This window comes from Branchiostoma floridae, chromosome 8, assembly GCF_000003815.2.
Source record: "Branchiostoma floridae strain S238N-H82 chromosome 8, Bfl_VNyyK, whole genome shotgun sequence".
In the NCBI taxonomy this organism is placed as follows: domain Eukaryota; kingdom Metazoa; phylum Chordata; class Leptocardii; order Amphioxiformes; family Branchiostomatidae; genus Branchiostoma; species Branchiostoma floridae.
In genome coordinates this window covers 20,762,111-20,787,918 of record NC_049986.1, presented here as the reverse complement: position 1 = coordinate 20,787,918, position 25,808 = coordinate 20,762,111, and the positions used below count along the sequence as shown (strand labels likewise).

General features: G+C 40.3%; 3 protein-coding genes and 1 long non-coding RNA gene across 5 annotated transcripts; 1 reads left to right on the top strand and 3 right to left on the bottom strand.

Annotated features, from left to right (window-relative positions):
* Window positions 1-676: 676 nt before the first annotated feature.
* Window positions 677-10,765, bottom strand: LOC118421245 (general transcription factor 3C polypeptide 5-like). 2 transcript variants are annotated; one of them, XM_035828443.1, is made up of 11 exons: window positions 10,557-10,765; window positions 8,793-8,872; window positions 8,487-8,554; window positions 7,467-7,685; window positions 6,705-6,903; window positions 6,133-6,316; window positions 5,378-5,585; window positions 4,434-4,522; window positions 3,500-3,595; window positions 1,655-1,880; window positions 677-1,305 (listed from the first exon to the last, which is right to left on the bottom strand). In XM_035828443.1, exons 1-11 carry the CDS (start codon window positions 10,665-10,667, stop codon window positions 1,118-1,120), a joined length of 1,668 nt encoding a protein of 555 aa, XP_035684336.1. In that variant the 5' UTR covers window positions 10,668-10,765; the 3' UTR covers window positions 677-1,117. The 2 variants fall into 2 exon arrangements, with proteins under 2 accessions (XP_035684336.1, XP_035684335.1); XM_035828442.1 differs by lacking the exon at window positions 8,487-8,554 and having other exon boundaries at window positions 8,725-8,872.
* Window positions 10,766-10,972: 207 nt separating this feature from the next.
* LOC118421243 (putative RNA polymerase II subunit B1 CTD phosphatase RPAP2) lies at window positions 10,973-18,161 on the top strand. Its single transcript, XM_035828441.1, has 13 exons — window positions 10,973-11,061; window positions 11,163-11,244; window positions 12,188-12,302; window positions 12,599-12,697; window positions 13,176-13,244; window positions 13,519-13,607; window positions 13,916-14,518; window positions 14,899-15,509; window positions 15,852-16,057; window positions 16,438-16,523; window positions 16,793-16,873; window positions 17,298-17,366; window positions 17,853-18,161. The coding sequence occupies exons 1-13, from the start codon at window positions 11,007-11,009 to the stop codon at window positions 17,989-17,991; spliced, it is 2,304 nt and encodes a 767-aa protein (XP_035684334.1). The 5' UTR covers window positions 10,973-11,006; the 3' UTR covers window positions 17,992-18,161.
* A 233-nt stretch (window positions 18,162-18,394) lies between these two features.
* On the bottom strand, window positions 18,395-22,761 carry LOC118421253 (poly(A)-specific ribonuclease PNLDC1-like). The gene is made up of 10 exons (XM_035828456.1): window positions 22,680-22,761; window positions 21,900-21,964; window positions 21,608-21,675; window positions 21,363-21,416; window positions 21,124-21,166; window positions 20,790-20,889; window positions 20,271-20,363; window positions 19,805-19,893; window positions 19,072-19,170; window positions 18,395-18,639 (listed from the first exon to the last, which is right to left on the bottom strand). Exons 3-10 carry the CDS (start codon window positions 21,657-21,659, stop codon window positions 18,579-18,581), a joined length of 591 nt encoding a protein of 196 aa, XP_035684349.1. The 5' UTR covers window positions 21,660-21,675; window positions 21,900-21,964; window positions 22,680-22,761; the 3' UTR covers window positions 18,395-18,578.
* Window positions 22,762-23,250: 489 nt separating this feature from the next.
* Window positions 23,251-25,675, bottom strand: LOC118421255. The gene is made up of 6 exons (XR_004831814.1): window positions 25,616-25,675; window positions 25,314-25,402; window positions 24,538-24,635; window positions 24,197-24,276; window positions 23,949-24,016; window positions 23,251-23,383 (listed from the first exon to the last, which is right to left on the bottom strand). It is a non-coding gene; the product is annotated as an uncharacterized LOC118421255 (long non-coding RNA).
* Window positions 25,676-25,808: the final 133 nt, after the last annotated feature.

Here is a 25,808-nt window from a genome sequence, read left to right as displayed (position 1 = left end):
TGTCCTTGGTAAAGCCACTTAACACGACATCGCTCAGGTGAAACTGAGTATCTACATATAGGTATGGTTGGGGTAATCCCTCATATAGGATGTGATATGGAGGTCCCATGGTTGAGAAAGACACACCTCTAGCACCTTCAAGAACCAAACACATTTATGGTAAAAAGTAAGTGTCCAGATGTGAGTGGATCAAACCTTACAGTCCGTCAACTAATGTGGTAAATCTCAATAAACAAATATATACAACATCTTTCAATGATCACCAAGGTCTTCCTCTGTCTTTTTATCTCAGATGTCTTCCAATGGCTTTTTTAATCATTTCAAAGATCTTTCAACGTTCAAACCTAAGACCAATGACTTTAACTTGCTCATTGGTGTCCAAATGACGCCCATCCTGAGGAAATGGGACCCTGGGGACTGTGCAATAAACCTGTTGATGCTCAGCCCAACAGGTGATGTGTGTAAATAAATAATGAGGAACCAAATAAAACCTTTGTGTCTAAACAATGGGTTACAGAACCAAACAAAGGGTACAGAACCACATGTAGAACCTTGTCACATATGAACTGTCAGTGATGATGGAGAGGTAACACAAACTGGATGTCTTGGACGAAATCCTCTGGAGACTAAGAATTTGACGAAAATTATAAGTGGAAAAATGTAAGGCTAGTTCACCTTTATCTTCTGGGTAACCTATATGTATTTAAAAACAAAATTCAAGGATGTCAAGTTGACAGGCTGTGGTTTTAAACAGCAATATTTTGTTGAAACTATTACAATTTGAAACCACCATCCCTTGACTTGATATCCCTACATACTGTTCTAAAATGATACCGATATAGGTTACGCCATAGAGGTGAACTAGCATTATACAAATTGTACTTGAGTTGGGCATGTGCTTTTACAGATAAAATCTATCATGAAGCTTAATGCAGCACTCACATGCTAGTAAATATGACTCAGTTACTTCATGGTTTGTGGAGATTTAATACTGGTGTCAACCCTTTGGTACAATCATTGTATGGATGGAAGCTCCATGTTTTGTAGGTTCTTGTATATGGATGCCTATCCTTCATGATCAGCGATGTAATAAATATCTTTTTACAGATAAGAGTTTTTATAAGAACTCCAGCATCTCTGTTTCCATCTCATTGTCGCTGTCTTGTGCGACCTGCTGGTCAGGATCAACCTCAGAGTCTGACATGTCATCATCATCATCTTCATCATTGTCATCATCGTCTTCTTCCTCCTCCTCCCCCCTCACATCAGGACCAGCTCCTGATCTCACTCCTCTCCCCTTCTTATCTGGAAAGAGACACATAAAATTGTTTTTGTTTTATGCAAATGATCAATGGAAATTTGTCAATAGTTTCAATAAATATTGAGTACAGTGAACACTCTTGATTAAATGAAATAATTGAAATGCACTAGATCTATATGCACATTAAATAAAGATGGAAGAATGAGAAAACTTGATAGAAACAAGCTCTGACTTTTAATGCCTTTCAAAGCAAAACAAACGAACCTTTGTGTTTCATTTTGGATATCTTGCTGACTTCAGCAGAGATGATGTCTCGTAGTTTTGCCTTCGTGTTGGGGAGGCACCAGCCATCCTTCTCCAAACAGAACATAAACAAACAACAAACAAACAAACCTTTGTGTTTCATCTTGGATATCTTGCTGACTTCTGCAGAGATAATGTCTCGTAGTTTGGCCTTCGTGTTTGGCAGACACCAGCCGTCCTTCTCCATACAGGTTGTCTCTTTCCCGTCGTTCTCGTGAACCAGCGCCTGAATTCTGGGGTCGTGGAGGTCACACAGCTGGTAGAACATCTGACGGTACGCGGGCAGCATCCCGGGACGGAACAGGTATGTCGACTCCTGATGAAGGAGAAAGTGATAAAACAGTTCAAATATCCATAATTTCCTACAACTATAATTCAGGCTCAGTGAAATTTGTTGCCATCAAATACAGTAGTTCATTAGATTAACATCCATTGGCATAATACCGGTCGGTTTACTGCAATTTCTCAAGCAATGCTAATTTGGCAAATGATCAACTCATCATTTTCTCCAGTTACATGTTGCTGTTACAGCTTACCTTTGCCACTTCTTCTGTGTAAATTATTTTGTCTCTCTGGTCCTGCTAAAAACATAATATCGTAATTGGAACACACCGCGGAATTGCACGGAGAACGGGCGCGTGGTTGGAATGGGGTGCACTATACCGGCCGAACGAAACACGGCACAATTAACTGCCGCTATGTACCTTTATACATCCTCTGTTGTTCCTTTCTTTCCTGTTCGTAGTTGCACAAAACAAAAATCTGCATGAGCATACAAAAAGTCATGAGAAAATAGGCGTATACTGACAAGAATTTTCATTTAATTTTGGTCCATCACAACCGCTATGACGTAAAACTTTACTGCTGGCCGTAGCATTAAAAATGGCGGGAAAATGGCGGCGTACGTTCAATTTGACCCATTCAGCCGTAGATCCGGGCGATAATGCAACGGTTCCTCACACTTTTACACGAGTGGTAGGTCACCAAAAGAAATTCAAGATTGCTGTTGAATCATGCTCGTCTTGTGCCGTGAGCACATGTGATTATTATCTACAAATCTGTCGATGAATGTGACAGTGTGTTTGTCCCACGACGAGCTCGCCTGCCCCGAAAATGACCTGAAAACTTTTGGCCTTGTTGTCTTCGAATGCATTGTTATCGATGCTTTGTAAATTATGTATTGGACACCTAGATGTCTGAAGTGTGCATACCTCAGAAATAACTATTGTTGCATGTGTAGATCTCTTTAAGTTCCACTATTTTTAATCGACCGGTATAAGGCTTATGTATGGGATGACCGGTATTATGCCAATGCATGTTACAAGCTTTAAATTTAAATTTGCAGCAAGATATGCAAAGGTTAGCTGTGACAAGTCATTCAGAGTCAACTGCTGCCTTGCTGCATGCCTGCAAAGTTGATGTGTTATTCCAAAAGATGGTCATACCTGCTACATTCTACATACAGATACTGATGCTCAAATGAACCCATTGAACTGATGACCTATTCTTCCACTGAAAGTTAAGACGGATGCCACGTACAGTACTTAAAGATTGATTGTAATTCCCTTTAGCTCTTTTTGCAGTAACAAGAAAAGAGAGCATGGAAACACTGTTACAGTTCTTTTAAGTCCACAGTCATTGTTCGAAATACTTTTTTCAGCCAGGTTGCGCAGGTGGCAACCTGAATCAAAAACCAACTTGCGCCATCAGCATTTCAGGTCCTGTAACTTAAGGATTGTTTTGTTTAGCCCCAAAATCTAGTTGCGCCGCGCGCAACCTGACTTTCTGAACAACTTGTAAACGGAGAAAACTACTTGCACGGAGGGGGTGCGCAAGCGGTTAATTCGAACCCTGACAGTGATGTGGTCAGTGATGTGGTCAGTACAAAAACTGCCAATAGAAAATCTGTGAGAAAATCCCAGGAAAAGACAATACCTTCTCCAAGTCCTCCTTAGTCCTGCCATCCTGTCTCTCCCCCTCCCCACTGGACCCGGCTCCTGGGCTGTCTGCAAAGTCTTTCATCATCACAACCTGAAAATCAAAAACATTCAAAAATAATCTAAAGGCGATTCAATCTCAATTGGATTAAATAAATACAAAAGTCTTTCAAAGACCTTTCAGTGATCACCAAGGTCTTACAATTTCTTTTTTAATCATCTCAAAGATCTTTTGGCAACCATTCAAACCTAAGACCAATGACTTTTGGCTGCTCATTGGTGGCCAAATGACGCCCCTCCTGAGGAAATGGGACCCTGGGGACTGTACCATAAACCTGTTGATGCTCAGCCAAATAAAACCTTTGTGTACAAACAATGGGTATAGAACCAAAAAATGGACTACAGAACCACATGTAGAACCTTGACACAAAACATAATCTAAAGGCAATTCAATCTCTTCAATCGGATTAAAAAATGAAGATTTACTTCCAGACGTTTTGAGTAACTCTTCTTCAAGGTTACTAGAATTGATTGGCAGAATAACTAAGCTTTCTGTGATGTTTCCAGTTTACAGTAGAAACAATCTGTGGGACAGTCAAGCAATGGAAATGCATAATCATAGTGTTGTAAAAACAGCAAAAATAGAATCACCACAAGCATTTCAGTGCAATGGCTGCATTTCAGTGCAATTCAGTCCAATAACTGCCACCATGGCTGAAACAGTATTCCGAAAATAATCCGCAAAAGTGCCACCTACATCAGCTACATATAGCGTCGAGAAGCAGAACTCCAGTTGGAAGCTCTGAGGAAGATGTCTGACAGACATCGAAACGTCAGCAAGTAAGCTCAATTTTGGTTGTGTAACTTGTGTACAAGAATTTTCATATATCCTGAAACAGTATTATTCAAATCTTCATTGCTATCCTACCCACCTGAGGTTGAGGCTTGTGAGTCATGGTGGGCAGGGTGTAGTTAAAGGTGCTCCGTTTGGCTTTCACAAGGAGACCTTTGGCTTCGGGTTCTATGGAAAAATAAAGGTGACAATGTTTTGAAATACAGCATTTCTTAAAACCATTAACTCCCAACTAAACTAGGGAAACAAGAAAGCTTCTGAAAAAAGTTGCCCGGTGCGTGTTTTGGAAAAAGCCTGGATGTTAAACAAAATCACATGAAAAAATGAGCTTTTAAACATTGAATTACTGAATTGGTCTGTCTTCTATTAAAAAAACATAACATGAGATTTGTCTAATAAAGAAAAAAAATTGTTACAAGTGGGGTTCGAACCCACGAATCACAGCTGTAAAAGCAAATCGCTATATCCAGCAACCAGCCCATTGACCGCTAGGCCACACAAGCTGATTGCGTAATACAGCGTACAGAAGGGCTATAAGAAGGGAACGGTTGAACCGTTGAAGGGTTGAACGGTTGAACCAACCGCTTCTCTGGGCACAAAACCCGGTGCTATGCACCGGGAAAAATTTTATTTTTTTGGTAGGAGGGAAATGAAGTTTTCCCAGTGTTGGAAGTTTGAAGTTGAACTGCAATCATATTTGCAGTCCATTAAAATAAAAACCACTTCAAACATTTCATCATTTGTGGTAGTGTCATCCTCTACCCTAACTTACAGACTGGGTCCCATCTCTAATAGACAAAATAGGGAAAGACAAAATGCACTGTATGGCTACAGTGGTGAGGCTGACTCCTCTGATGAGGCTAATTGTTGATCAAACTCAAACAACTCAAACTCAAACTGTAGCTGTTCATTGTTAATAAGAATAGGGGTATTACTCTGGCACACACATAGACAAACATGTACCATGCATATATTGTATTCAGCATTGAAAATAATGCTTTTAAATAAAACAAACTTTCGTACTTTGTCTGACCCTGAAGTCCAGAAGCTGATACTGCTTGGCGGTCGGGTCCTTGCGCGGGTCGTAGCCGAACTTGACCCAGAGTGACCTCCATGGCCCGGTGACGGCGTAGTAACCGCAGAGCGGCAGAAGTAGCTTCAGTCGCATCAGCCGGATCCCGCTCCGAACCTGCAGTGCGTTTCGCGACCAGATCGGGCGCTCCTGGAACAACTAGATAAATACAGGGATGAAGGCTTCAAATGTCAAGAAAAGTCAACAAGTATGTTTTAACTGAAGACTATCACATACAAAGAGCATTTTACGCAATTAGATCATCAGGCACTACTTCAACAACTCAATATGGCATGAATACAGAATACAGAAATAAAGTAATGATAGCAAGAGCAAGAGACAAAAGGAGAGTGTAGTCTTGAAACAACTTTAAACATATGTAGGGTGTTCAACAATAGATGTAAGGACTGTGATATACAATGAGCACTTTATGGCTTACGCAACAAGACATAGTACCCCTTGAAAAACATAGACATAGGGTGATGGGAAACAATGAAGGAAAGACTGTACTGCCAGAAGTACATGTGCAACACAATAATAATCTTCTACACCAAGTGTTAAGCCATATCCAAGATCTAATTTAACATGGACTTATATATTACATGATGAAAATGTCAATAGATATTAACTTAATAGACAACAATGATAGATGATAATTAGTTACATAATTTGATACATGTACATGAAAACTCTTCAATTGTGGTACCTTTGTTAACTCCTCCAGTTCACCATGAAGATTGTACTTGTCCATGTGGACAACAGCGCCATCTAGTGGTTTAGTCGGGACATGCAGCTCCTCAAAGTTGACGAAGATAGCGTTGTGAGGCCTGCGGGCCCGGGCTACCCCGATCAGGTTACTGGACGAGAGGGCCTTCATGGGGTTTTTGAAGCTTAATAAAAAACGAGAGAATAGCAAGAGTGTTAAATCCAAAATAGGGGTGCTGTTTTTATTTCTGAGTTAAATATTATTGTCATGTAGATAAAAGTATGGTCTGTATGGCTGAATACAAATTTTAAAACATATTTGGAAAATACATGCTTGGGCAAAGGACTACTAGTAGTTTGCTATATACCTACAAAATCTTGATTAAAATGTACTAAAAACAGCAAGGAAATTTTTGTTATGATGTGATTTTAATAAATTTTGTTTAGTGTGACTGAGTGCAAGCTTTACACTCAGGCTATATTCCTACACTTTTAGAAAAGATTAACTTACAGACAAGTATATGGATAATGCGTGTATCAACATGTTAAGTTTAACGTAACATCACCACCTACTTGTGGGTAGGGTCCTTCTTGTAGTGGTAGTTTTGTGGCGTGTCGATCCGTGAGAACGTGGCAGGGGGGACGAACAGGGGGACATCCTTCTGATAGAAGTCTCCCCCCTCCAGACCACCTAACAACAGCTGGTCATATAACTGGACGGTCCTGCCGTCAGGGGTACGGTGTAGGGGGAGGTACTGGAAATCTGCCATGGCTAGAGGGGGCGGGGGGAGAAATATTAGGGGGTTATTATGTACAACTGCACAGTCCTGTTGTGTGTGTGGGGTCCTGTGCCTATTAGTGTGTGTGTGTGTGTGGGGTCTCTGTCCAGGGGGAAGTACTGGAAATCTGCCATGGCTTGGGAAGGGGGGGTGCTGAAACATAAATCATTATTTACGTCTACATGTGCAACTACAGTCTTTAACAGTCTTTTGGGCAGAAAAATTGGGGGTGCAATATTTATGTATAACTGGACAGTCCTGCCTTCAGGGGTTCTGTGTAGGGGGAGGTACTGGATATCTGCCATGGCGGGGGGGGGGGGGGGTATTGTTTACAACTGGAATATCTTGCAACTGGGGTACTGTGTGATATCCAAAGTCAGTCCCCATGGTCCTTAGCTTACTGATCTGGTATTGCCAATTTAAGTACCTACTGGATATTTGAATGATCTCTACATACATGTGTATATGTATGTCAAAGCACATTTTACTGAAAGTGACAAACACATTTTGCATACTAATGCTAGACGAGCCCAATCATTTGGGAATACAGATATACCTTGGAACCTGTATGTAGTATCCACTATCCCCAGCACTTCTGTGTTGTATGTCACCCTCTCCTCTTCAGGAGGGCTTGTAGTAGAAGCAGATGTGGAAGGAGCTTGTGTTTCCATGGTTACTGTGGAAGGAGCTGGAGTTTCCATGGTTACTGCAGAGGGAGCTGGTGTCTCCTTGGTAACTGTGGAGGAACTGCCTGGTGCAGCATCTTCATCAGACCCTACAGGAAAACATGCTATCAAAATTATTGAGAACTGTAATTATATTATGACCTTCTAGTTTGTGTAATGCAAACTCTGCTGTCTGGGGCTAAATAGGACTCTCCCTGCAATGTAAGGCGGGCCGTAAGAAGTGTGATTAAATCAGGCTAGTAAACTTCATGTGAGCATTTAGTCATGATAATCAAATACTGGATACTACACAAGCACTTACAAGTTAGTTACCTGTATACTACTAGCAATAATCTCTCAATACTACAAATGAAATCAAGCCATCAGTCTAAAACTATTTCAAATAAATAGAACTCATGGCTGCTAAAAACCACTGAACTACACATGAAGAGAGACCAGAAGGTTTTTGTCTTTTGTTCTATTCTTTGGGACACTACAGGGGTAGTACTCCTCCTCCTGCCAACCCCGAGCAGCAGGCAGCAGGCGTCGTTTCTAAGTCAGAAACTTTACCCCCAAAGATCTGCTTGAGAAGTATGAGCAGACAGAGATAACAAAATACAGAGAGAACAAAAGACTTTTATTACCTTTCCTTCTGTTTTTCCTGACTCTCCTTTTCCTGCACACACTGAGCAGCAGATGTGGTTTCTTAGTCAGAAACTTTACCCCAAAGATCTGCTTGAGGATTATGAGAAGGTAAATGAAAAAATAGGCTTTTACCTTTCTTCTGTTTTTCTTGACCCTCCTCCTCCTGTACACCCTGGGTAGTAGGCCTAGGGGTGGTTTTTCAGTTAGAACCTTTACCCCTGAAGATCTGTGACAAAAGAAACTGAGAGAACAGAAAATGTTTTTACCTTTCCTTCTGTCCTTCCTGACCCTCCTCCTCCTGGTGACCCTGAGCAGCAGACTGGACGTGGGGAACCTGTCGCCGTACACCGGCCGGCAGTACGGGTCACCCTCCTTTTCCTGCACACCCTGAGCAGCAGGGGTGCTTCTCAGTCAGAAACTTTACCCCCAAAGATCAGAAACTTTACCCCTGAAGATCTACTTCAGAGGATTATGAGAAGATAGACAAAAAAAATATGTTTTTACCTTTTGTTCTATTTTTCCTAACCCTCCTCCTCCTGGTGACCCTGAGCAGCAGACTGGACGTTGGGAACCTGTCACCGTACACGGGGCGGCAGTACGGGTCACCCGGCCGGAACCGCAGGTCAAGCCGACGGCTAGAGTCACAGGCAGCCTATAGTATAGAAAAACAAGAATACTTTTTATACTACAGTAGAACATTTTACACCAATGCCATAAAACATGCACACTAAATGACATTGCATTTTATCCTATTTTAGATCCATGGAAGATGAAATTTTAACTCTCAATGTCCCATGTACTGTATAAGTACTATGTATAAGTAAAATGCACCATAACTACAGAAAAAGTGGCCAAGAACTCAGAGAAGAAGGGAAGACTGCAGTCAGTCAAGGGAGGGGTTCCTCCATGATAGAGAGGACACTCGGGCATGAGAGAAATATACTGCGGATAATTTGTACACTGTAACATTCTCTGTTGAACTGAAGTAATGTATTGTTCACTTGAAAATTTACTACACAGCAATATGAACATCCACATGCAAATAAAGAAATAAAGATTAGCAAATACACTTAATAACCAGTGCTAGAAATACATTACATACAAAGGTCTCATAACACAGTATTTATACGCGACCCCCATCCCCAAAAGTAGTTCGTGTTAAAATAGTGCCCCGCAGTACTTGCAAATGCCATAGTTATTCTTCCGTGTACGACAGCGAGGTGGAATCTATGGTGAATGGTAGAGGAATACATCGGTATTGATACTGTATAAGTTGGATTACGTTGCTTTTTCGGCCGGTGTGGATTTGCGCCTTGATACTGTTACCGGCACTTCCTGTTCGTCTCCTGCAGTTCCATGACCTCCGCTGGGGGTCAAATCAAAGTGTCTTTTATAGAAAAAAGAGCCGGCAAATCTATGCTCATTTTCAGATATTTTGTAGGTTGTTCCCTCAACTTCAACATACTAAATTCTTGTAAATTGTATCTGCACCTTACTATAGGTTTTGAGTCGTCGAACCACATCACTTTGGGGTCCTTAACCATGTAAATCCCCATAGGCGAAAAACTGTGTTCTGAGACCTTCATCCACAGCGTGAATTCCCCAGGGACGGACAATCACATTAAATTCCACAGATATGTTAGGGATTGACCTCGGCTGACTTGAACTGTAACATTTTTGTTACCGTCAGACCCGCCGTTACCATGGCAACGGCCGCCAAGACCGCTCCCTATGCTTAAGTATAGGACTTTGTGCGGTCTAAAGCCCGCTCGACCCCCCCCTTTTCCGCCCTAAAAAGACTAACCCCCAACCCAAATCACTCAGAAATTGTAGAATGTGGTCTGGCAAGCTCCTTGTAGAAGAAAAAGTAGACCAGAATATTGAATTTGTTGAGATAATGAGACGACAGCGAGGTGGAATCTATGGTGAATGGTAGAGGAATACATCGGTATTGATACTGTATAACTTGGATTACGTTGCTTTTTCGGCCGGTGTGGATTTGCGCCTTGATACTGTTACCGGCACTTCCTGTTCGTCTCCTGCAGTTCCATGACCTCCGCTGGGGGTCAAATCAAAGTGTCTTTTATAGAAAAACGAGCCGGCAAATCTATGCTCATTTTCAGATATTTTGTAGGTTGTTCCCTCAACTTCAACATACTAAATTCTTGTAAACTGTATCTGCACCTTACTATAGGTTTTGAGTCGTCGAACCACCTCACTTTGGGGTCCTTAACCATGTAAATCCCCATAGGCGAAAAACTGTGTTCTGAGACCACAATACAACAACAACATTACATAGAAACCCCGAAAAATTCGGGAGATCAACTCCACCTTACCTTTGAGACGTTTTCCTCTCCACCAAGTGTTTCTAACATCTTGTCCACGTTCTTGACACGCCCAGGATACTCCACACACGTCAGGCTCCTCATGTTGATCGGGATCGCCATGGTTATTACGTGTAAATCCTTCAAACGTACAGACAAGCGGTGAGTCCTCCTGTGTGCTGCACGAACATTCAGAAACTTCGCGCCATTTTGGATGACCTTTTGCGACCTCTCCGGGCGAACCATAAAAAGGGGGGATAGATATAGAAAATGCCCTGTAAAATATCACCAAGTTCTTAACAATCCTAAAAAAATTAAAATTTTATGAATGTTTTTAATCTGTCATACTGTTATCTATAAAGAGTAATTTATAATATCAATATATTTAAAAAAATTAGAACATTTATTTAGATTGTTCCCTCTTTCTCAGTGTACCCAGCCAATAACCATTGACCTACAAGCATGGCGGAGGAAGAGACATTTGCGAACTTTCTCCAAGCAACTGGGGGAGAAAATGGTCTGTAAACACATAATTTGTAGGTCTTGATCGTTTCGCTTTTAAGGAAACTTGGATATATCTTTGAGCTTACTTGAGACATTTATTTTTGTCCTCTGCAGCGAAGCAGAAGAAAAAGACAGGCGGCGAAAGTGAGGAGGACCGCAAGTCTGCACATAAGTCCAAACTGCAAAAGGAACAGAGGTACAGATATGGCAAAAATAGTTACTCAAGCAACTGGATATGGTTTTGAAACGGTCAGACGTTTCGGAAAGAATCCACTTTCCTTCGTCAGTGACACTGAAGTGATCTGCAAGAAACAGGTCTTTTATACTCTAACTATGAATAAAGACAATTTCAGATGTCCAATAGGAAAGGTTGTAAGACAATTCAGACTGAAGACAATTTGGATTCCAAAGAAAACAAAGCTAAGCCAAAGTCAAGCTGAAGACAATTTGGATTTCAAAGGGTATCAAGGCTAAGACACAGTTAATGCAAATGAGTCAATTAGCTCCTGTTGTTTTAGTTACAGGAGCTAAAAGTTTTTGTTGGCGGGAGGGGGGGGGGGGGAGTGCTATGTCCCAAGTGCCGGAAAGTTCCATACGTAGCCCCCCTTTTCTGTTGAGGGTGGGATTGTATATTCTCTCATATATGGCCTCTCTAACTCCCCGTTCAAACCAGCGGGCTTCACGGTCTAGGATGTCGGTACAGACGAGGTACAGATATGGATATAAAAAGTTAATGAAGAAATGTGTATTACTAAATGAATAGATAGATGGATAAAGAAGGGGGAAACTATTTTAGGATTTGTATGCTATTTTAGGATTTTTTTCAATGCCTTACCTAAATTGTTATCTATTCATTTAGACTCGTGACATGGATTTATATGAGTCTGACATACTCAGCAAAACTAGAAAAAAAGTAGTACAGACCACAGTAAATATTCTAGGGATCACATACCAAGACCAGTAGTTAGACTAAGTGATACATGAGATGAGAGAGGAGGAGAGATTCATTTGGTTTCTGGCCTTTTGTCTCTCCAGAGACAAAGAGGAAAATAAAAACAAAATTGTACTTGCAAGTATGATCATTTGACAATAGAAATCATAATTATACATTTCAATTTTTTAATGCTTTCTTTTCCCAGCAAAGCAGAGCTTGAGGCAGCCATACGAAAGCGGGTAGACTGTGAGGAGAAAGCCTTCAGGGTTGTGGAGAGGCTGTTGGACAACCCTGTAGACACAGACTTCTTTGTCAACTGTGTAAGTTGGGGTGCCCTTTTTTTAATGCATTGTATGTGATAAGTTGGTGAATTCATAAGACACACACATTATGATTCAGACAGAATGACAGATGATATGTAGAGAATACAACGTTTTGTACTATGGACACCCTTGACCCTAGCCTGTGAAATGCACACTACCGGTATACATCAATGACAAAAGTCAATGATGACAAGTTTACATGTACATGTAACTAATATATGCTGCTTGTAAACTTGTGTTGTGGACACAAATTTGGAGTCTCCTTGACACAGGATTGATTTTATTTTGACTAGGCCCAGTACATTGAGCCCAGCCACTATGCAGATGTGCTGGTGGAACGTTCCATTGTCGGCCAGTGTGGGTATCCTGTCTGCAGCAACAAACTACCCAAGGTGTGTAAATGAACCTGTTAGTGTTACTGTGTACTTGATGTTGTGAATAATTCAATCCAATTTCCGATGTCCCTAGCCCTAACACACCTTAACTTAATCTAACCCTAACCCTAACCCTAACTCTAACCATAACCTGAACTCTAACTTTAAATCTAACTTAAACTCTAACCTTGATGATGATGAACACTAACCTTACTATAGCCCTGACACTCTGATTCTAACCCTAACTCTAACTCTAACACTAACCTAACTTTAACCTTTACTATAATTCTAACCCTAACTCTAACTCCAACCCTAACCTTAACTCCAACCTTTAACTCTAAGCCTAAGCCTAACTCTATCCCTAACTCTAGCCAATGAAATGATTTCAGGGATTGTTCATAAATTTTATGGAGTGTAGAATTTGTAGGCAGAGCATAGCATTTTGCATTTTGTATAGTACAAATGTTTCAAAGTCCCTTTGTAATGTTTGTTGCAGACCAAGCCCAAGCAGCAGTATCATATTGACACCAGGCATAATAAAGTCTATGACATCACAGAAAGAAAGGTAAGGACAACATATTTAATTTCTTTCTTTTCCGCATTTTGTCTTCAACTATATCTAGATATTTGTGTCTCCAAAATTACATTGTGCAATTATTTATTTTCACTGAAGACAATACAATGAACAGCCCAAGGAGCAGTGCTGATTTATTTGTCATAAACTTATTTGAAAGTATAAATTGTCAGGATTCCTGGTCTAGGTCACATGTTAACTCAAACAAGTAGATATACTTAATAGTAAGTTTGACAAGTTTACAATCTTTGTTTCTATGTCCCAGAATTTCTGCAGTAACTGGTGCTACAAGGCCTCCCAGTTCTACAAGAACCAACTTTTCACATCGCCTGTCTGGGCAAGGGACAAGGAAAAGTAAGCACTGTTTGTTTCTTATTTGTTACTCTACAATCTTTTCGTGCTAAGATAAGATTTTTGTAATACTTTAGAGTTGGGAATTCCAGATTTCCACATACATCTATTAAGTGTTGTGAAAAAACTTGCTCCCCGATCTTTTTAAAACTTTGAAGCCTAAAATCTTTTTATCATTGGGTAAGATATTTGTTGTATTTTGAAGTCTTAAGATACTCATTATATTATCCATGTAGACCAGTTAAAAATGGAGTGAATAGCTACAAATTGAAGAGTTAATGATTAATGAGTTAATGATTGTGTTCCTGTAGACCTGTGCCTGTCAGGCTGCTTCAGATGGAGGGGTCATCTGAGGTCACTTCTGAGTCATGTTCCAGTCAAGGGGATCATCAAGGTTCAACAGGTAAAGAGGACTCAACTGAAGAAAACTTGCAAACTACTCAAGTACATCTGAAACAGGAATGTACAGAGGACAGCACTACGCTGGAGCATACCAAAGAAACAGATGATTCTGGGGAAAGTTCTGGTCAAGGTGCAGAAGTAAAGTTCTCGAAACTGTCACTTTCAGACTCTGTAGTAAAACATGACAATGGTGTTGGTAAGGAGGACAGGGAAGATGCAAGTGAGACATATGATAAGACAATGGCAGATAGAGACAGTTCAAAGGAGGACATATTGGATGTTGAAAAGAAGGTCAGTCAACCAAAAACAGTTACTGTTAATGAAGGCCAGGAGGAGGAAAATCAGACAATGACAGAGGGGAGACAAGAAGACACATCAGGAGGGGTGGAGAAGATACCCTCAGGTGAGGGAGAAGACGTTGTACTGCAGACAGCCCCAGCTGCTGTGGTCCAAACCAGACATGACACAGCTGCACCTATGACACAGGTGTCTGTCGCTCAGACTGTCTTCAAGTAAGTCTATCAATCATTCCAAGCAGGTTAGAATAGGTTAAGATATGTAAACCTAAACCTATGACTGACTGACTGACTCTGATGTAAACCTCCTTGATCTTTCTAACTTGTGTAAGTCTAAAATTCAAACCCATGTTTATTTTCTACTCAGCATGCCTGTGCTACTGTTTTACACATCAAGTTGGCTTCTTACTGGACTAGATGTTAGGAATAGGACATCTGTTGTTTGTATCTGGTATATTACTGTTAGCAGGGCTTATCCTAAGAAAGAAATTTGTAGATTTAAGTTCTATTGCAAACCTTCAGCGCAAATTTCTTCCTGTGACTGTGTTTGTCTGTGTTTGAGAACTGTTGCTTTAATTTTCATATTTCATACACAGGTCCTTAATGGAGTGGAGAACTGAGATGACCTTCAAGTTTCTGTATGGCGGTCACGTGGAGGTCAACTTGGTCCTTCCTGAGGTCTTGAGGTTCACAACTCAGGAAGAGTTAAGGGCTGCCGCAGGGACAACACAAGAGCAGGATGCTTCTCTACAACACCATGACAACCAACACCATGGCAACCAACACCATGACAACCAACACCATGGCAACCAACACCATGACAACCAACACCATGGCAACCAACACCAAGGCAACCAGCACCATGGCAACCAACAGCATGGCAACCAACAGCATGGCAACCAACAGCATGGCAACCAACAGCATGGCAACCAACACCATGGCAACAAACACCATGATAACCAACACCATGGCAACCAACACCATGGCAACCATATCCATGGCAACAAGCACCATGGCAACAACACATCTCAACAGATGGCAGATGAGAATGTTGTTAAAGCAGAACACTCCAAGAAAGTTAGATTTCAGGAAGACCAGAAAGACTTCACCCAGCCACTATCCATCTGTATTCCCGAGGACCCCTGTCAGAATGATGAGGAAGTGCAGCTAGGATCTCTGCAGGGAAAAGACCCCAAAGAATCACAAGGTTTGTCTGGTACCGTGCTCTGAGTAATGTAGGCATTGGCTGTGACAAATTTTCCCTGTTTTCCTCACCATACAAACAGAAAGAAGCACACCAAGCAAAACATATGGCCACCTCCCCCATAGTAAAATCCTAATCGATATCAGCCCTACAGTGTCGGCTGTGGCTAAGCAGTCCTAGATAAGAAAGACCGTCGTGGCCACATTGGGCACATCTGTAAGCTGACTCAGGTCTGTTGCAGAGTTCTTGAAAACAGAGCTACAAATGTAGGCTAAACATTTAACAGCTATTTCAGCTCACACTGACAACTGCATGTTTTGACCATATGATATCATGTCTACCCAGACGGCCATGTGTACCAGGGTGGTCCTGACCTTGACCCCTGTGACACGGGGCCCGCGACCCGACCCCTGCCTGACCTGGCGACCCTGCGGCGCGACGCGGCCCTGTTCCAGATGAGGGTTCAGGAGTTCTACAGAGGGGGGACACAGCTGCCTGTCAGTCAGGAGGAGGGGTTAGAGGTCACGGAGAAGAGGATTGAAGATGATGATGTGAGTCATTTCATTTACCTGGTCCTTTAATCGTTTGGAAGAGATATTGGAAATTTCTATCTTCAGTTGTCATAATATTCATCAGTTAGGAAGTTTTCATGTCAGTTGAATCTGAGTTGATGATGTACATTTCTTATGAGCATAATGTAGCATCATTTTTGTCAAAATTGTTTGGTATTGGAGATGTTTAATTTTGACCTGTCGTGATGTCCTTTAGATATTCTAATGTAGTGATCAGTGTTAATTGCTTCTACTGGTCCATATACAGGTCCTCTTTTGAGCATTTCTATTGTACACTACAATACAGCACCTGCATTAGACAGAGAATTTTTTAAAAATCAAATTGGAAACAGAATTTTTGTTTCACAACTTTTACACAGGAGCATCCAGTTATCTTGCCCCCAGTGGACTCCCAGGCCCAGAGAGCTCTGCAACAGAAGATCCTATTGGACAGGCTGAACAGGGTGTAAGTACAAACTGACAAATAAACAGTCTTACAAGCAGATAGATAAGCCATTTTTATTGTCTTTTGATAAAAAGCAAGTGCTCATTGCATATTGGAGAGTTAAGTAGTTGAAAGCATGAGTGGTATAGTTGACATATTCTGTCAGGCCCGTGATATTCCTACTGTCATGTTCCTCAGGTGTAGCAGCTGCCACAGCTCTGTATGATTGTACAAGTAACGATGTACTTATTCATATGGACATCTCTGATATACCCATCTTGCCATACCAGGTTCCCCTCAGTGTTGGCCCCCCTGCGACTGAGTGTGAGAGACTTTTCTACTGAACTCAACCTGCTGGTCAAGACATTCAGGTGAGCTGATCCTTTAAATGGCTTTTACTTATAAGGGGACAACCTTGTCTTCTTCAAATCTAGGGCTGTCTCCATCTTTAGTTTTTTTCTGTCTCATTGCTTGGCTTACCATGGTGCTAATCATTCAGTCATTTTAAGCATAGGAAAAAAATTCATAAATTTTTTGTCACAAAGTTCAGATTTTTGACAGATGGTGTAATCACTTTGTTCGCTCCGGGACAGAGGCTGTAGACAGCCTTACTGAAATGCTTCTTCCGTGTTGATGAATCCACATCTAGCTATCATTATAAGTTTCACGGTGAAGCCCGCGGGCTGTGTGTAAAATGACCATGGTTGCTTGGAGTCTATATATTAACTGCAATACTAAAACAGATCTCTAGGGGGCACCTGTGGTGCATGTAACCTGTGTACATGTCCTCTTCAGGTTGACCAGTGACAACATCGTCTTCAGACCTGCTGAGTTGAAGCTTCTGGCTGTTGTACTAATCCACATGTAAGTCTCAATATTCTTATACAGTTTCTACCCTAAGGTCTTGCTTTCTTCACCCAAAGTTCTAAATGGATTCCCATGATTTTTTTTATTGCAGTTGAACCATGACTCTTGGAATAATAAAGTATAGTTTAAGAAAGAACTGCATATTTTTCCAATGATTCTTTGAAATTTAAAAAAAAATTGTACTGAACCACCCCAAACAATCTCTTTTCAAACTGATTATTGCAAGAAGTAAGAGAATTAAAGAGTTGCCTAAGGGGTGGTTTGCTTTTAGTGAAGTTGCATAGTACCAATTACTTTCACACCTTGTAGTATTGACTTTACCTGAGTTAGCAACAAATGGCAACTGCTCCACAATTGCAATTTAGCCATTGCAATTTAGCTCTGGCTATTGCAAGCTCCTTGGAATTCAGCCCCTGGCTCCAAAGAGAGAGTAGTCAACCCGGCCAACAATAAGTTATAAACTGAATATTTCTATTCCCCCAGCTTGGCCACTAAGGTTCAGGTGATCATGCAGAGTCTGTACTGTCCTGAGACTGCTCAGTTCCTGACGTCTCTCCTGCGCCCATGGAGACTGGACTTACAGGACCTGGACGCACTAGTGTCTGTCATGAGACTGGGATGAGCTATATTACTCTACTGTAATACAGTAGTATATCAATTACTCTACTTTAGGCAGGGGAGATTTATACTGCAAGGCCTGTACTGTTCAATGTCAATACTTTAATGTAGTATCCGGATTTACATTTGTTCATATTGCATAAAATCTACTGTCCAACCTACAATCTTATTTGAGCAATTCACAGTTGAAACTGATCGTGAGTTTTGGTACCTTTAGTACCAGTCATTACCAGTCCACTTATCTGTTATCATGATGAAAAATGCTGTGCACAATTCTGGAAAGTATTACAAACACATAGTGATGGCATTGTAAACCATGTGTTTATTGAAATATAAGTAAAATAATAAAATAGTGTTATCTTTTTGCTCCATCACAGTTGTGTCTCATTACATAAATATAATGTATATAAATGTATTAGCCTAGGTGAACATTGACTTCTAAGTACACAAAAAATAAGGACATTTCCTACCACTACTTGCAAAATGCAGGTAAAAGAATCTTTCCTATATGTATATCTGACCAACACCAATGGCATGTTACATTGGATCTACATGTATTTGGAATTGTTCTCAGAAATGCAAAATTCCAAATCAGCTGCTCTTGCCAAGAAATGTCCAGCCAATTCCCAAGATAGAAACACTGATGCTCGTCCTGAAATCAGAAGGGCACAACATTAGTTAGAAAAGGTCTACCTTTCAATACCAATGTTAAATTGCAAGAATCATTGTAGTACACGTAATATTTGCAAGCAAATACATAGTGTTTACCTTTACATGGCATACATAGTGTTTAGCTTTACATAGGCTATCAACTGCTCTAACTGACTTGTAGTTCCTACTTAAATTAACACATTCATATATTTGGTGACCAGCCCCTCCAGCTTTGTCCTGCCACTTGCTACATAATGTAATCAAACATCACAGGGTGTCTGAAACACCTGTAACCATGGTGACAGCTGTCTCGTTCAAATAATTTCAATTGGAATTGAAGAGGGATGAGGAATGATCAATTGTAGCAAAAACAAAATGTTTCCCTTCTGTGAGGGGTAAACATAAAAGTGAAAATATGAACAGCCTGTCTCACCACAGTAAAACCTGCACAGCTCTGGAGTGTTTCCACATGTTGTAGTACGTCACATGGATGAGTTTGTGGGATCTGTAAGCTCGGAGGATGTCCTTGGCACTGTACGAAACATGATAAGAAAGCTTACTTTTTTTTTATCAATCCAAATATGATGAGTGTCATAGACATAATAACATTGTTTAAATGTCATATTCTATGATCACAAGTACTGAGGTAAAACTCAAAGAGGCTTTCTGGGTAAGAAAGTGTACACAAGTCACTCTACAGCCCATTCAGGCCCTGATACAGGTATCTGAGGAGCAACCATTGAAAAGAACCCTACAAGGAGAATATTGAGTTTGAAAATTGTCAATGCGAATAGTGCCTTCAGCACCAAGGACAGGCATCACATGTCTCTAATCCTGACCAATTTTCTGTGAAGACTTGTCATGTGCAACATACATTAAGATGTGGTTTCCTAATTTCATATTGCACCATACTACTAGTATTGTAAACCTTGAAGTGTACTACAAAACGGTTTCAACTGCAGACAAAACCTGAAGTCCTACTCTCCTCTTCTGCCACAAAATTAACTTGCAGTAAAAATTGATTGATTTATAGTACCATACACCAACGGTGACAACGTGTGTTTGATAAATTTGGGGGGGGGGGGATGGGGATGGGCTCTCAAGTGTTGACATGACATATAGTGTGAAATCAGATACCTAGAGTTGCCATGTAATTTGACACCTACCAGTAGAAGCTGTGTGCTGCCACCAGAAAGTGGGTCCCGTCGAGAGGACGGATGTCTACAGACCCGTATGGGGAGAACAGCTCTGCTATCTGTCAATGGGATAGAAGACACAATAGAGGAGGAACAATGAACACCCAAGGCCACCCAAAACACACTGAAGGATTGTGTTGTATATAAAGAAAGCTTTTATGTGGCTACATTATGTGGCATACACGTGGCAAATGTGTCTAATATAGTATGCGTTTTGGTGGTCCTGTAAGTAATGATTCCCTTTAACACTACCCACCCACATAGACCCGATTTTATTAGTTGTGTTCTTGAGCAGTTTGGCTATGAGTGATATTCAGTGCATAACTACAATGTAAATGCATATTTGATGGGCCAGTAAGAAAACAATTTTAAAGGCCTACATGTATATCAATTTGCATTACATACATGTGTGCCATCCAACAATTCCTTGTCCTACCTGTGCTGAGTTGATAGTTGCAGCCCTGCTCGGTGCCAGGGTGACATACAGCCACTGTGGTCTCCTGGATACAGGGTCCTCTCCTACCAGGCACTGAAGTTCAAAACAGTTATTATAATAACCAGTGTGGCAAACTGCACAGTAAATTTAATAACTTATGACACATACATGTATAATAAAATGTGAAAACACCATGTGATGAACAAATACACGCAATTCTTGTGAACAATAGAGAAAAAGGAAATTTAAGGGCTTACTGGAAGACTTTTGACAAGAAAGTACACAGGACTTTTCTTTAAATAAACTCCACACTTTCAGATAAGCAATAGATTCTATACATCTTGACAATGTTTTTGATGACTGTGAAGTACAATGTACTACAAAAGGTTCTATCAAGCCCTTGAATACATGGAAATTGTAGTTTTTCAGAAAGATTGAGTGAGTAAGAACTACAGGTTTTTCATGAAGAACTACATTCATATATAAGCACTACCAGTAAAGATGTCAAAGTAGACTTACTATATGATCGATGCTTGCCCGAATGATGTTAACCTTGTCCTGAAACCTCCTCATGACCTCCAGGTACCTTCTGAACCTGGGGGGAACAGGCTGCTGTGCACTGGGGAGAAGATGAGTAGGATAACAAATGTCACTAACCTCTAAACATCACAAAATGGAGCTTAACAACAGCATGTGAAGGTACAAGCAACATTCAGTACTTCCAGCGCTGATAGCTCATACAAAAACAAATGTACATGTCATTCCCTAATGGAGAATCAGATCCGAGTTTTGGTGGGATTAGTCAAGTAAAACTAGTCTAAACTTTTCAAGAAATACTGGCACAAAGCCCTACCTGATCCCCTGCATAGTTTGGAGATGGGACATCCGGATAAACACTGAAGGACAGGAAATAAAATGAAAGTAGCTATATATATATCAATAAAACTGCTGAATAATTAGAATTTTAACAACTTTTCCATTGTTTTTCCATTAAGCATATGGACACTGAATGTCAGTCACGAAGAAAAATTACTTAAAATATACTTAATACAAAAGACTGCACATATGAGGTTATCAGTCCAGATCACTCACCATATCCTGCCATGTACGAGTCATAGCCTGCCTCGTGGGGGTGGCTCTCATTGGCTGAAGGGGGGGAGAAATATATCATCATTAAACATATCGCCATTATGAACAAAAACTATGTGTTTTTGTCCCACTTTGTGTATTCCACACTGCCCACATTTTCTATATACTCCATCAATGTTTTATAACCTATGAATACATTAATAATTGCTGGTAAAGTATGAAATACAATTATGACAAAAAGTCCTTACTGTATCTGTCACACTCTGCTGCAGGGACTACAGCCGGGGAGTGGAGCACCATGAACCGGCCTTTGTGGCTACAATGGAAAAGATAAAAAATTGAATAATTATTAAGAAAACAGTGAACAGTGACTTGTGGTACTGTTACTATATATATACTCCTTATCATCTGGAGATTTTGTTGAAAAACAGAAGCGGATAAACATAAGAGAGGCTGAGTTGCCATAATTGAACCAAAAGAAAATTTCAACAATAACCAAGCGCTGGTAAATGATAACACTATTAGCATAGACAGCTATACCTGTTGAGAGCATCATAGAGTTCCTGCAGGATGGAAGACTGCAGAACACCAAACTCAGCAAGAGGCTAGGGAAGGGTAGGGAGGAGGGGACACAGTAAGCAAGGAAGGCAGGGTCTTACAGAGTATTGCAGGTAACTATGCAAAGTAGGTGAACATAAAAAAGGGAATCCAAAACAGATCTAAAGATGACTACAATTACATGTATCATATAATAGATCAAGTAGGGCTACCAGCCATGGGACTGAATCAGGGCTCTAGCCAGCTCGAAATTTTTCCAGGAGTTAGAGGGACTGAACTGAGACCTTGAAAAACAGGTTTTTAATGAGATTATTGTATGTGAAAGGGCGCCGACAAACATTGTCAACAATAATAACAATAGCAAAACAAACAGTGTGTGACTTTTACGGCCGTGGACGGCGTCCCCAAGCCGCCTGTAGCTTTCACCAAGGATTTTTGTCCGTCAAGGTTGACGGATGCTTTAAAACTTTTCCAGCACACACAGCAAATTTCCGTCAATTGACGGAAAAACGGACGCTGGCTAGAGCCCTGGACTGGATCAGTGAGTGAGAGAGAGTAAATATATCTTTTTTTTAATCTAAAATGCAAAGATAAAAAATGGTGGAACAGTTTCAACTAAAGCAACAATTTTGCAGTAAAGGACTACTGTGGATTGACAAACAAGCCTAGTAAGTTGCATGGATGGGAAAGAGACAGCATGCTTTTTTTAAGAAGTGCAAAGCAGACAGTTATTTCTTAAGATAGAGCAGTAAGACATTGTACCTTCTTCAGCTCTGCTGCGATGTGTTTTGTATCATATATACAGGGGAACAGCAGGTGGATGTCTCTCTTAAACTGAGCATATTTCTCTAAGAAAAGATAAATTCATCATGGTATGTTTTGTGAAAAAAATTGGCCTAACAAACAATATACAAAATCATAAGCATATTGTGGTAAGAACGTATTGGAAATAGATTCGTCATGCCATGTACAAAATGTACTTCCTCTAGCTTGCAGTTGTATCTTCAGAATGAATGGTATTCAGCACCAAGGACAGGCTACTAAGCCGCATACATGCATATTATGTCCTGACTCAAATGATTAGTCTAGTACTGTTGATGTGTGGAAAAAATTCCACGAGACATTTGATGATGAATAAAGATTTTTATCCGCACAAATTTTAATCTACATATGTTGATGGAAGTGCTGCCCCTACGGCCGGTGAGGCTATGGGACCGGTGAGGTGAGGTGAGGTGATAACATTCTCCAAATCTGAGGGAAATACGGTTTTCCTGAAAGAAGTTGAAGCCAGAAAACATGTGACTGTGAGTACTATCAGTGCTGTCTTATAATTACCTGGCAGAGGTTTGTACATCTTGCCATACAGTAACATGAGGTCCATCAGCATGTTGTGTCCTACAACAGGTTTCCTGGTCTGGGTCAGGGTTCTGAACACATGGCTGAACCCCAACATGTACTCCAGGGCTCTGCAAAGTAATCAATGTTTTGATGATAACTTGATGCACAATAAATAATGTACTCCATTCCCATAAACATCTCATTGTTGAGGGGTTGCAGGCAATCCATGGTTTTCCTATGTAGCCTGGATGCCAGCCATGTTAGATTTAGTTACCCGCCTTATTATACTGTATATACCACATGTAGATGTGGCCACAAGTATTGGATACTACCTTGTAGAGAAAGTATGGTCGGATATCATACAAAACAAGACAGAACATTAACTTGAATAATATACATACATACGTTTGTGAAGATTAGACATCCAGGTATCGTTAAAATTGAAGAAGATTCACTCAATACATGTACTTCTGGATCCACCTTTCTTCCTCAGTGAAATGAAAATGATGTTTGTGTATTTCATTTCACTGAGGAAGAAAGGTGGATGCCTTTCGAAACGTCTATTAAAATTTTTAAGTATCCAGAAGTATTGAGTGAATCTTCTTCAATAATATACATACATGTACATGTTTTACAGAAATAAGAGAGGTAAAGCATTTAATTTTCCTGTTTATGTTCCCACACTATCCTCACCTGTCTGCTAGATCATCCCTCTCTTCCTCCTCTTTTCTTTTCTCCTCACTTACTTTCCTCACAGCTAGCTGAGAAATAAGACATTTATAACTCATGTATAGTAGCGTGCAAGGCGTATAGGTCAAAACTGACATTGCCAACTATTGCTGCTGACAAATGAGACATGTAATATTCACAATCAAGGTTCTGATATAAAATGCATTAAGCAGACAGTAAGCATGCCAGAAAGGTTGACTGTAGGAACATACCTGTGAATTTGCTGTATCATATGTCCAGACCTCTGGGAAGCGTGTCCTCAGAGCTCGATGGATCAGGAACCTCGAAGGGCCTGCAGAGATGACCAGAAGGGTTTGTTGAAAGGATTTATAGTACTATCTCATTGGCCTCCATCTGTCTAAAGAGACGATGGTACTATCTTAATCTATTACATTTTCTATCTAGCTATCATATGGTACTATCTAGCTACTACATTTTCTTAATATATTCTTTGTATATAGTCTGTGTATAGATAGTTGTACATTTACATATAAGAATTGCTTGAAACTTATTTAATCATGTCAGACAGTCACACCAAGTGTATTTTAAGTACCTTTTGGTACAGGAATGTTCAGCTCAGTGTCTTAACCATTGCTGAGCCACTGGGACACTTCAGAGCAGCATGACTGGACCTGGTCCTGCTGACTGCCACTGGGAGTAAACAATAAAATAAAAAATAAACAAAAACAGTGGGTCAACTTAAAACTGCATCTATTCTTGCTGAATACTGCCAGCAAACAATGAAACAATTGGTCACAACTTACATGTGTACATAACAGGTAACGAGACAAAACCTATCAGAAACTGAGAAAGTGGCTTAGTGTTAATACTTTACTCCTATTGCAAAATGACAAATACATTCAACATCTACATCATTCTATACAATAACTGTCATCAGCATATCATTACAAAAATCAAGCAAATACATGTACCTGTTTTAAGAAAGATTTTCACAAACATTGCCAATAAAATATTGAATTGAGACTGCTATCTTACAAATGTATATCACATATTAAAGGAATCATGACGTACAGACTACCAATACATAAAAAAATTGACCAAATTTCCTGCACTTTTTCTAAGACAGCACATTATACAAGTAACGTTAGTTCACCTTTATTCGTAGAGTAACCTTTATCCGTTGTATATAAATATAGGGTACTTGGGAATCGTAAAGTCGATGGAAGGTACTTTCACATTGCAATGTTTTGAACATGTTGACATTTGAAACCCACGTCGTTGACCGGAAATCTCTAAATACCAATTTTGTTAAAACAACGAATCTAGGTTACCCCGCAGATTAAGGTGAACTAGCGTTAACCTCCTCACCCTGCTGTAGGCCAGCTTGTCTGCTCCAGGTGTTTCCTCAGGTGTTTCTCCTGGTCCTGATCCAGGTAAGGCACACCTTCATATACAAACTGGAGAACAAAAAACATTTTCAGTAAACGTCCTAACTTTAAATTTTAATGCATCTAACAGTAAGGCAAATTAGTTCCTATATTGACGCCTGACTAGAGAAATATTTGTTTTTTTAAAACTTAAACCGATATTAAATTACTGGTCTTTTAAATAAAAACTTACCTGGAAAACAGTCAAGAGTAGAAATGAAAATAAGCCCAAATGTTACAAACCTTGTTGAAGTCAAAGTTGTGATCACAGAGAAACTCAAAACTGGAGGCCTGGAGGGACAAAAATAGCAACCTTGATCAATCCCCACACTGAATCATAGTCATCAACAAAAGTCTCAAACATAGTCTCAAAATCACAATATATCTTTGTGCAAACCAATAATAAAGTAAAAAAGACAAACAGCAAACGCACCCA

Excerpts from the sequence above, each read along its gene's own strand:
- LOC118421253 (XM_035828456.1), bottom strand. The coding sequence starts at position 21,659 with ATGGTGCTCCACTCCCCGGCTGTAGTCCCTGCAGCAGAGTGTGACAGA. Across the intron at positions 20,364-20,789 it reads GGGCAAGCATCGATCATATA|TGCCTGGTAGGAGAGGACCC; the intron begins GTAAGTCTACTT and ends TTTGAACTTCAG. Across the intron at positions 19,894-20,270 it reads CAACTATCAACTCAGCACAG|ATAGCAGAGCTGTTCTCCCC; the intron begins GTAGGACAAGGA and ends TCCCATTGACAG.
- LOC118421245 (XM_035828442.1), bottom strand. The coding sequence starts at position 10,667 with ATGGCGATCCCGATCAACATGAGGAGCCTGACGTGTGTGGAGTATCCT. Across the intron at positions 6,904-7,466 it reads TACTACATACAGGTTCCAAG|CCATGGCAGATTTCCAGTAC; the intron begins GTATATCTGTAT and ends CGCCCCCTCTAG. Across the intron at positions 3,596-4,433 it reads CTCACAAGCCTCAACCTCAG|GTTGTGATGATGAAAGACTT; the intron begins GTGGGTAGGATA and ends TTTGATTTTCAG.
- LOC118421243 (XM_035828441.1), top strand. The coding sequence starts at position 11,007 with ATGGCGGAGGAAGAGACATTTGCGAACTTTCTCCAAGCAACTGGGGGA. Across the intron at positions 11,062-11,162 it reads AGCAACTGGGGGAGAAAATG|CGAAGCAGAAGAAAAAGACA; the intron begins GTCTGTAAACAC and ends TGTCCTCTGCAG. Across the intron at positions 16,524-16,792 it reads TTGGACAGGCTGAACAGGGT|GTTCCCCTCAGTGTTGGCCC; the intron begins GTAAGTACAAAC and ends TTGCCATACCAG.